Source organism: Pteropus alecto, unplaced genomic scaffold, assembly GCF_000325575.1.
Source record: "Pteropus alecto unplaced genomic scaffold, ASM32557v1 scaffold359, whole genome shotgun sequence".
Taxonomy (NCBI): Eukaryota; Metazoa; Chordata; class Mammalia; order Chiroptera; family Pteropodidae; genus Pteropus; species Pteropus alecto.
Window position 1 is genome coordinate 1,054,164 of NW_006443119.1, and position 11,393 is coordinate 1,065,556.

The 11,393-nt window shown below is 45.4% G+C and overlaps 1 protein-coding gene and 1 pseudogene across 1 annotated transcript in view; both read left to right on the forward strand.

Moving 5' to 3' along the window:
* The window catches only part of PM20D1 (peptidase M20 domain containing 1), a 17,205-nt gene extending 5,868 nt beyond the window's left edge, over nt 1-11,337 (forward strand). Inside the window, exons 8-13 of the mRNA XM_006922842.2 lie at nt 1-34; nt 277-355; nt 2,259-2,330; nt 7,668-7,836; nt 10,011-10,110; nt 11,105-11,337. The exon at nt 1-34 is cut by the window's left edge and continues 4 nt beyond it. Coding sequence (XP_006922904.1) covers nt 1-34; nt 277-355; nt 2,259-2,330; nt 7,668-7,836; nt 10,011-10,110; nt 11,105-11,228 — 578 coding nt within the window. The 3' untranslated portion in view covers nt 11,229-11,337. The remainder of the gene's footprint in view (nt 35-276; nt 356-2,258; nt 2,331-7,667; nt 7,837-10,010; nt 10,111-11,104) is intronic.
* Nucleotides 3,373-3,491, forward strand: LOC112471877 (annotated as a pseudogene).
* Nucleotides 11,338-11,393: the final 56 nt, after the last annotated feature.

Consider the following 11,393-nt stretch of genomic DNA (forward strand, 5'->3'; position numbering starts at 1 on the left):
ACAACCTGTGGCTATTTGGGCCCCTTCTGAGCAGGTAGGTTTTATCTTTCTTTCACATTTCTCACCCCCACACCTACTCACCACCTAGTCCCCTATCCTTAGCTTAACTAGACCTGACTAGTTAATCATCCCTCAGCCACCAGACACTATATGTAATTCATATGTAGGACTTCCCTCCTAGTCTTAAAGATCTCCAAGTTTTAGGAAAATGAGTGATCCTCCAACTCGTTTTTTCTCCTCATTAGACAACATCTGACCTTAGTCCTTTTGCCTTAGAATTTTGGAGAGGAATTACATAACCAATGCGCTGGTCAGGACTACCGTAGCACTCACCATGTTCAATGCAGGGATCAAGGTAATGTTGGCTGGTTCCTCATGTATACCTTTTCCTTGCTGCCCATTCATGCCTCCACTCCTTGGGTTTATCTCCTGGCTCCTTCTTTCTTCTCTGGTTACAATTAGAATAATAGGAAGGCCCAGTGCTGAACTGCCCTGTGTCATTCATTGAGTATCCCTCAAGAGCAAGAGTTCTAACTGACATCGCAAACTCTCTGAAATTGTTGGCCAAATTTTGTACATTAGTATTTTAGGGGTGTCTGTGATTCCCCTCAGGTACTTTGGGTCTGTACCAAAAAAAAAAAAAAACAGATATTATACTAAAGTAAAGAGGGTTTATTTGGGAGTTAATTCTTGCAACCTATACTTATCCAGCATGTTATATATTTGCCTAGCATTTTGGTCATATAGTTAAAGGTTTCTAATCTTTCTACTATCAAAGATCTTTTTATTATTCTTTCTCATATTTTGAAAGATATAACCACCTAATAAATTTAACAAGTGATTTATGTATTTTCCCCTAGTGTTACCCTGAGTTGAAAAAAAGAAACTCACCTGCCATTTATAAAAATCTATAACATTTGTGAAAAATACAGCACTTCAAATATATACATTGTCATTCCCAAAATACTTAAATATTGGGTAGCCTTAGCAAACATAAATTCTATATGAGGTTTACTTTTATAGAAATTAAGTTTCAGGTGAATTATTACTTTGATAAAATTTTTAAGAACTACTTTCCAGCAAATTGGTCTGCTTCCAGTTGGGTTGGCCACTCAGGGGCATCTCCGTTTAAAGGAAGCCAGGCCATTCTAGTTAGCATGGGCTTAGGCCTTTCTGAAGTCTTGAAGGAGTTAGACCATTCCTATTACCACCAGCACCACCAACACAACTTCAAGGAAGATCATTCACCTAGAATACAATGTGGCCTTGTGGAGCTCTGGTCATCTGGAGCCCAGGTTGAGTGGAAGTGAATGGTGCCTCAGAATTAATTCCTGGCATAACTGACTGGAGTGTTCAGTATGTCAGCCAGACTTGAGCTGTCTTCACCAGCTGCCTAGAGTGTCCAGCAAAATAATAGTACTGTGTCCTTTCATCTGAATGGTGTTTTTTTCTGTGCATAATACTTTAATATTTGTTACTCCATTTGATCCCCCTAACAGCTCTATGAGTATTATTGCCCCAATTGCCAGTTGAGAAACAAAGGCACAAAGAAGTCGTACTTATTCAAAATCAGACAACTAAGTTGCAGCAGCCCAGATCTCCTGACCCTAGTCTAGTGATTTTTTTGCACCACATCAGTTCAAAGAGAGATCTGCAATTGGGGAGTCTGTTTTTTCTTGACCTCCAAGGAAAAAAATCCGTCTATAGCTTAACTCTTTTCTGCAGTTAGCCCTTGATTGTTCCTGGTCAGGCAAAGAACAGTAGAATTTCACAGTTGGATGTGAGAAACCACCACAGACAGCACCACTATGATCCCCCTAAGGAATCAAACAGGCGGCGACAGGGCCTGAGAGGCTCCTGGTGCCCAGTCCTGAGCAAACACTAACACTAACCCCTGCAGAAAGGTCCCAGGCCCCTGGGAAGGAGATCGCACACAGAAGACTGTCAATGGCGCTGCCTGGGGCCAAAACAGACATCTGGGCAGGCACAAAGAAAGTAGTCTTGCTCTAAGTGACCCCCTCGAGACCCGAGAAGCACAAAGGTCTACCCTAAAGCAGAAACACGCCTCTAATTCTGAACACAATCACATGGCAAGGGCCCAGGGAGGACAAGGATCTGACTTAAAAAATTAAGCTCCAGATCTTTAAATCTAATCAGCTCCCTCTCCCTTCACTGGTAGAAATTGGCATTTCCTGGGCAGGGATAAGGTGTGGGGATTTGAGATTGGCTCAGACCAATGTTTGTGGTTCTCCCATTAGATGAATGTCATCCCCCCAGTGGCTCAGGCCATAGTCAACTTCCGGATTCACCCTGCACAGACAGTCCAGGAGGTATGTACTATGTGTTACTGATGACTGGTTCAGCATCAGGGAGGTATGGCCCTTGGGACCTGGGGTTAGCTGCAATCCCAGGGCTGGCCCACTCCCATTTGTTCAACATTTTTCAGAGGCTCCCGATGTACCTGGTACATGGCCAGGATAGATCACTGGTTTGGGAGAGTTTGGAGCAGGGTGGGCGATGAATACTAATAAATGATAACAATAGTAGCAGATGTACTGGGCTTGCTATGTGTGTGTGACACTCATTTAACATGCCCAAGATTACACATCTAGAAGCCAGACTCTGTGCTCTGTGCTTTAAGCTACCACACTATACTATGATTTTAACAGATTGGACCATAGGAATGGTTCAAAGAAGGGAACCGATGCTACCTCTGAGGGTCAGGAAAGTCTTTTCTGACCACTGGAAATTTGAGCTGGGACTTAAAGGACAAATAGGACTTTGCTAGAAGTAAGGCATTCAGAGTAAGGCTAAAGTCAAGTAAGGCTAAAGAGTAGGATACATTGGGAAGAAGTGATGGGAGATGGAATTGGAGGTATAATTTGGGGATCAGGGCCTTGTATGTTGTGCTGATGAGTTTGGGCTCTCATCTGTGGACAGAAGAGAACTGTCAGAGGTCTTCAAACAGGGCAGTGATCTGCTCAGCTTTGCTTTTAAGGAGGTAATGCTGGAGTAGGAAAAGACAGGAAGCTGTGGTGACATCTTAGGCAGTGGGTGTAAAAGTCTCAGTTGAGTCTGTGGTCATGGGGTGAAGAAGAGGGTTCCCACAAGAGATGTGAGAGAGATAGGTTGGCAGAGAAATATAGAGGTCAAGAAGGTTGAGAAACTTATAATATATTTATAGACAATTATAAATACCTCTGGTCTGGAGAGAGAATGAACTTGAGATACATGCCGAAGGGCTATTAACATAATTGAAACTCTAGAGTCAATAAAATCCCAAGGGAAGGATGTGTACAGTTAGGAGAGAAGAGGGTTGAGGAGAGAGACTTGCAATGGTCTGCTACAAACAACTTAAAATTTATAACAATGGTCTATGGCCATGCTACCCTGAACAAGCCCGATCCCATCTGATCTCGGAAGCTGAGCAGGGTCAGGCCTGGTTAGTACTTGGATGGGAGACCACCTAGGAAGACCAGTTGCTGTAGGCGTAAAAAAAATAAATAAAAATAAATAAGGGATTGTAAGCTGACAAGGTCCTTGCAATCTGTGAGGTCAACCAAGGGTTGCCTCGTCTAAAAAAAAAATTGATAACAATGAATGTATAATGGCAAACCGTGATGGGTACTATGACATAAAGGAACCAGGTACTACTAGAGAATATAACAAGGAGCCAGGCCTTGTGTGGGGTCAGGCAGGGCTTTCCTGAGGAAGTGACATTTGAGCTGAAAGCTAAAGGGTGAGTAGAAGTTACACAGAATGTTTGACATCTACAGGAAAGGCCAGCTTATTTAAACATCAGGTCGAGCTAAAAAGAATTCAAAAGGTAAATCTGATCCTTAAAAAAAAATGACCAAAAGAAGCAACTAAACAACTAACAGGTGAATAACACGTTCTAGAATTAAGCAAAGTTGGGGTGGGTGGTGTTTCCTGGATCTCTAGCACAGATCACTGGGAGTCAGCCACACTTAGATGTCTGTGGTCCTTTCTCCCTAAGGTCTTCTTTGTCTTGTCACACAGAGTAGGAGGCACAACTCTCACCGTAGAGCGAGGGGAACAGGTTAACAGCCTGCCCAGAGTCACCCAGCATTGGGGGGGAGCTGGGACCAGTGTGAGCCCTGGGCTCTGCTGCTTTTCATCAAGTGCCAACCTTTGTCCTCTCCCTGGGGGCTCATGAGGCCAGGAAATCACTGAATTCCCCTCATTGAGCTTCTTTCCACCAGTTTTTTTCCAGCCTCATTCTAACTCCATGCCCTTTCCAAGGGCTGTTTCCACCAGCTGGGGCTTTCATCTCCCCAGGCTCTGGCACTCTTCCCTCCTCTCTAGTCCCCCGCCACAGTGGCCTTCCTTCCCTATCTGATGGGAGCCCTGGAATCCCTAGGCACATCCTGCCCACCTGCCCAGTGAGGAACGGAAAGCCTCTGTCATCCCGAAAGCACACAGCACCCATTGTCCTGGTCACTCCTCTCCCTCGTGCCCCAGTTCCATTCATCAGGGACAGTCCCTGCTGGTCTGAAGGCCACAGGTACTGAGTCCTAGGCTGATCCTGCAGGAACACAAACAGCTCCCAGAGTCGTCCTCTTCCATGTGTAATTGGTCTCTCCCATGTTGTGGTTGTAGACAGGCCTTTATAGTCTGTCAACGAGGAGCAAGAGTTCAGAAATGTAATAGGCCACCATGTGGAAAGGAAGGTTTGTTCTGAATGGGCCTCAAAGGGTAAAAATAGGGCCACTGGGAGATGCTTCGGGGAGACTCCACTTAAAGGAGTGTTTTGAAACATGGAGCCTTAGGTGATAATAAGCTCCTCAGAGGCTGGATGTCTGCCTAGCTAGAGTGTAACACAGAAGATTCCTTCCTTCTTCCTTCCTTCCTTCCCCAAGTGTTTATTGAGTGGCTACTATGGCATTCTTATAAGCACTTGAAAAAATGGTGAGCAAGATGGCCAAGATGCCCATTCCAATAGTGCTTATGTTCTAGTGGGGAGGAGACAGCAACAAGCAAGTAATCAAATAAATGAATAAGGTGATATTTTAAGAGGGGAGTACCACAAAGAAAATCATAGGATTATGTGTCACCAAGTGATTGTGGGGTGGGGTGGAGCAGTGAGCAGCTTTAAATACAGTGGTCAGTCCCCTCTGAGGAGGCAATTACACTGAAAGCTGAGAAGGAGCACAGACCTGGGGGACAGCATTCAGGCAGCAAGAGCATAGGCCTCTAATTTCAATAGAGGTGAAATTCTGTTGGGTGTTTATGATGTGTCTAGTACCATTATATCCTCTGGAGTACATGCAATATCCAAAACAAAAAACACAAAAAAAGCATTGGGCTTAGATGATGCAGGAAGCCATATCTCAGTTCATTATAAGGAAGACATTTATAACTGAGTTGCTCAAAGGTAGAATGGAATATAACACATGATGGTGAGCTTTCTGCCACTGGATGTGTTCGAGCACAGGTTAGATGACAACCTGTCACAGATGTTCTAATGAGCAGCCTTCCAGCAGGAGCTGGACTTTACAGCAGGACGGAAGCTGGACTTACCAGTTTTTAAGTATTCATTATCCTTGCCTTCAACAGATTTACTATCCATTTGAGAGGAAAATATATCTACACATAAAACAGAGACTGTCAGAGTTTAGAGAAATGAGAGATTAACCTTTGAGATATAAAATAACCTTTGAGATCCCTTTTACTACTGACAGCCCCTCCTCCTCGTCCCATCCTCGTACCTCTGATTATTACCCAGAGTGGTTCCTCTAATGTAAACAAGCACATAGCAGCTAACGCTTACTGAGTCTTTACTATGTGCCTGGTGCTGGCCTATAGCACATTATATATATTAATTCCAGTAATGGTCATGACCACTTACCAGGTAGGTACTACTATTATCCACATGTTGACAGAAGAGCAAGCTGAAGCGCAGAGAGGTGAAGGAGCTTACCCAAGGTCACAGAACAATCAGTGACTGTCCGAAGCACAGTTTGGTGTCACTCCTCAGTTTTCGTGCGTGCCCCTTTCCAAGTTCAGACTGCCTCTTGCCTTTTCTCCATCAGTGTCATATCCTTCCTTCAAATTCTTGCCCAAAATTCATACTATTGAGGAATCCATCTTAAATGAACACCACCCTTTACTCAGCACCTCAACCTGTATGTACTTTGGAAACAGTTAAGCATTGTCCTTTTGAAGTCAGACAGACCAGGTTCAGATACCCAGCCCAGCAGTACTAACTATATAACTGGGCGAGTTACTTATTGAGTTACTTATAACTCCCAGTATTATTTTTATTTTATCTTTTAAATTTCGTGTATTCAACATTTATTGCATGCCTTTCATTTTCTTGGTACCGGAAGTATAGAAATGAGGTAGACGTACTTGCCTCAAGTCAAGAGTGGGGTGAGCCCCTAGCCTCGTGGCTCATGAGAAGATTGAGCTCTGTGGCCTCTCTCTGAGGAGGTTCACTCAGTGCGCCCCCTTCAGTTTCTGGGGCAGAAATCCAAGTGATTTGGGTCAGGGGACAGCGGGCACAGTCCCGACCCACCTCGCAGAAAATGACCTCAGGAACTTCCCAGTGAGTCGAGACTGTGTCAAGACTATATATTAATTCTCATATTACAGTATTTAGGACATAAGTGCGAGGGTGAAAATAAGCTCTAAGTGACTTGACCACTCCCCCTCTCCCAAATCCAAAAGCAGGGAATTTGGTTTGGCTCAAATGGTGGTTTCTAAGCCAAAAGTAGGACCCCTCATTTCCTTTCCAGACTCAGTTCCCAGCATGTTTCTAGGAAACACTGACCTAAAAAGGGTATTCTTGAGACAATGTTCCCATTTAGGTGATCCCTAACTATGAGACACTCCCCTTTCTAGGGCAGAGGTAGTTCTAAAGCAACTGCTGATCCAATGGATCGAGACTAGTGCTTGGGCTTTTCCTAGGTGGTTGGGTGGGTTTTAGGGGCCACCCAAAGCCAGCCTCTTGGTCCATTCCCACATGGCTTCATGTGACCTGATCCTCAGGGTCTAGTCTACTTCCTGCCAGGACTTCTGCTGGGTTCAGCCCTAGTCATTTCAGACTGAATTTTCTAGGAGCTTCCTCAAGTTCCTTCCTGAGGAAAGAAGGCAAAGAGAAAACTTGCATACCAGTCACCCAACTTCTGACTTTTTGTCTGTGTTGAGCTCATCTTCCTGGCTCCAGTGCAGTTGGTAACAAACAGGAAGCAAGGGTGCCCAGAGAGGGGAAAAAAAAGTGTGTGGCCCATTCATCACCTGTCTGAGACAAACCCAGGTTGTAGTGAGGTCATCACATCCATCCTCCTGCCTTGAGATTTGCATTCTGCTGACTCTTCTACAGTCTCACCCAGGCCATGGCTCACAACCCAAGGGGAAAGACTCATTTCCTGATTTTCCAATTCCCCACCTGCCTCGTGGCTGTGAGGCAAGCCTCTCAAACATGTAACCTAAATCAACCATGCTGTAGATTGCTTTCCAGAAAGACCCAGTTCTTCTATCTCCTATAGTCAGTTGGCTGAAATTAGGTCCCAGTACTAAAATGAGTCTCCTCTGTGACTCTAGGGCTTAGTCTTGCTTGAGAGAAATTAGAACTGTTTAAATTCCTATTGGTGCTTGGATAGCAGATCAATAAGAAATCGAATTCCCTTTGTTTCCTCCCAAAGGTCCTTGAACTAGTCAAGAACATTGTGGCTGACGACCGGGTCCAGTTCCATGTGCTGAGTGCCTTTGACCCCTTGCCTGTCAGCCCCTCTGATGATGGAGCCTTGGGCTACCAACTCCTCCGCCAGACATTACAGTCCGTCTTCCCAGAAGTCAGCATTGCTGCCCCAGGTAATGACTTCATCTGCTGTAGCTGGAGGGAGGTAGGGGCTGGAACTGTTTCCTATCCAATGTCCACTGCTCTGCCCCCACCCCAGCTGTTCAGCCTGAAAACAGCTGGCTGCTTCCCCTCATGATGAGACTGGAACTGTATTTTCCCTTTGGAGTGGAAGTGAGAAAGCAAACAGGAAAGAGCAGAAACAATAAATTAGGTCAGTCAAGCCCTGGGTCTTGCTCAACCTAGGCCAGCCACTCTGGCATGGAGTTGAGGATTAGCCCAGACTCCCCCTCTCCTGGAGGAGCCACTTCTAGGATACAGCTCAGCAGCTGAGAGCTCAGCATCCGAAGCCCAGCCACACCTCCTGGCCTACGCCATTTGCATAACCTCCTTCCCCTGTCCTGGCAGTGGCACCTCTGTGCACCGTCCGCAGTCTTCCAGCACACTTTCCAGATCCACACTGTGTAGACACTGGTTCTCAAATTTAAGAGTGGAGGAGGATTCCCTAGGGAACTTATTAAAATGCAGATTACCTGAACCTATTCCCAAAGATTTGGGTTAACTAACTCTGGAGAGGACCCTGGAATCTGCCTTTAAAGCAAATACCGTGCCCCCCTCCCCCGCCCCCACGGGATTCTGACATCAGATGGAGAAGATGCTCTAATGTTAGGACCTGGGCCCATTTTCCTTTTATCTAGGTTTAATCATGGATTCCCTCAAACACTGTCTAAGCTCATACTTAGGACCCGCCCCTCTGCTATACATGGGCCCTAAAGAGCTTACAGTGAAATTCTACATCCACTGGTCCCTCTCACTCTCTGCCTGAGAGGAGACCACACTCTATCTATGCAGTGTTACCCCTTTTCTAACAAACTTTCCTTTTGACTCCAAAAAAAAAAAAACAATTCAACATCCACCAACTCAGGCATTAAAAAAGCAGCCTTGTTTGTTTAATCGACTTAAATCTGCCTGTAAGCCCCACTCCTCAAGAAATTCAACTTCAGACGTTATTGAGGCCTCCAAGGACCCCCCATCTCCCCCTCCTTGAATTAGGCCCTCAAGGCCTTATGTAGCAACGTAGCATTAGAGTCCCTTGGCCAGAGGTCATTGGTCCTTGTGGTTACCTTTGAGAAATCCCTTGTCCTCGCTATGAGGCCACTTCAGGTTGGAGACTTCCTCTGATTCATTCCCTGGCCCGTTTGGGAAGTGGGACCTTTGACTCTAGACCTAAGATCTCACCTCCCCGATGATACCAGTCAGCCATCCCTTCTGAGGTCTGCCACCTCCTCAGACTCCTGGGTCCCCGCCATCCAGGGACTCTGGCCCTTGCCATTGCATATCCTCTCTTGGCCCTCAAAGGCTCTCTACCTAACCCTCTCCCTTCCAGGGCGCCTGCCATAATCCCATTGACAGAGTTAGGCTTTTACAGAAAAAAGATAGGCAGCAATCAACTGGCAGAAATCTCCAAAGCAAGGAATTGTGAAGGGCCTAGTCACCTGTCTGAAACCAGGAGTGGAAAATGGAACAAAAGACAAGTTACCATCTCAGATCATCCCACCCCCCTGATGCTTCAAGGGGTCTTTTCCCAAAAAACACTACTAGTGAGGACAAGTCCCAGCCCCAGTTGGAGATTGAGATGAGCAGGTGGGATACCAAAGAGTATCGTGGGACTTTCCAAAGCTGAAGTTTGACTCTCAGAAGATAGAGGATGAGAGTAACAAGAAGTTATGTTGCACTTTAAGAGACTGTATTTTATAGCAGTAAAGTTCCCCAGAGGATGTTTATTTTTGATCTAGGATGATACAGAAGAAAGCCAAGGCAATAAAGAAGTGATATATAGATTTCTGGCTATCTAGATTTCTAAAGTAGCCTGGCTATGGGTAGGAAATGACCAGGTCTCCCTGGTCATCACAGAGAGAGGACACTTAGCTTTGGCCCATTCAGTGGATATTTCACTAATGCCCTAAGGAGGACCGTCCATGTTTCTTGCTGAAATGGTATTTCAGTAAAGTTTTGAGAATGGATAGGCTAAAGGACAAATATTCATAACTACAGCCTCCCGAGAGGACCCAGGCCTTGCTCTGCAGTGACCAAGGGTCCTGTTTTTTCCAGCCAGCCCACCTCCCAACACCTTCTTTGGCTTGGTTGCTCACATAAAGCTCCATTCCTCTTGATCTTCCCTTTCTAGGTATTTGTATTGCCAACACAGACAGCCAACACTACACAAACCTCACCACTGGCATCTACAAGTTCAGCCCCCTCTACCTGCAGCCTCAGGACTTCCAGAGGTGAGTGAACAAGTTTGATACAAGCAATTCACCTTTCTCCACCCTTTCCCCTGACAATCTGCAGAATGGGGGAAGACCAGGGTCTTCACAAACTAAAACGGAGACATTGTAGAACTCAACTAGCCAGCTTCTCTCATTGCCAGAGTCTTGCCACTCCCCAGAATGTATGGGAATTGGCCACTATTTTTCAGGGATGAAGGTGAAAAAGATGATTGGAGAGAATCTGGTAGAATGAGGACCCTCATGTGCTAACCCCAGCTCTTCCTCCCTTTGAGAGAGAGCCTACCCTCTGGACCTCATTGTCTCCCCCCAAAACAGGAGACTCCAGAGTTCTTGATTACCATTCAGTGAAATGCAGACACACATGAAGTCAGAAGTGGGTATGTGCTCTGAATTGTCAGAAGAAATCACGCAATAGGAATCTAACACATGATCACCCGCTTTAACTTTTGTGTATGAATTACTATTTTGTGGGTTCCTCAGCAACTTTTAAACTCAGGGTGTGGGAAGATGATTTCCATGTGTCTCTCTGCTCCTTGTCATATCCAGACCTGATTTCCCACCATTCAGTTGCCAACAGAATGAAATATTTGAATATGAGCTTAAGAACAGCTTTCCTGGAATTTTTTTGTTTTGTTTTTCATTTTGGTTTTGTTTGTTTATTTGTTTGTTTGTTTTTAATAGAGGGACAGATAGCTACTCTATTTCCTTTCATCTTTGAGGTTACAGAGCAGGAGATAATTTTCTGCTCCCCAGGGGTTTATTATTTACCCCCACTGTTTTTTACCATAGGCATGGATCTCCATGACATGAGCAATATGTCATATGAAACCTCACTTCTTATACATGGCCTCTCCCGCCTTGCCCACATCCTACCCCTGGAGGGTCAAAGGCCAGTGGCTTCAGGGGGTATGGGGTGGGGAATGCTCTGTAATAACATTTGTGCTTCAGCAATGGGCTCTCTCTTCTCTTCCCCCAAATCTATTTCCCTCAGCATCCACGGAATTAACGAGAAAATCTCAGTCCAAGCCTACGAGACCCAGGTGAAATTCATCTTCGAGTTTATCCAAAATGCTGATGCAGACCTGAAACCAGTTCCTCACAAGCACGAACTGTGAGGTCCAGGAGCCAGCTGAATCAGGATGCCTGACCCTGGGTCAGAACTAACCCAAGGGGGAAAGCCAATGTTGATAAAACTCTGGAGCAGAACCACATAGTAATACAACTCTCACCCGCCTTGCTTGCTTCTAAACTCACCCAATAACAAGGCCAGGGAGTAGGGG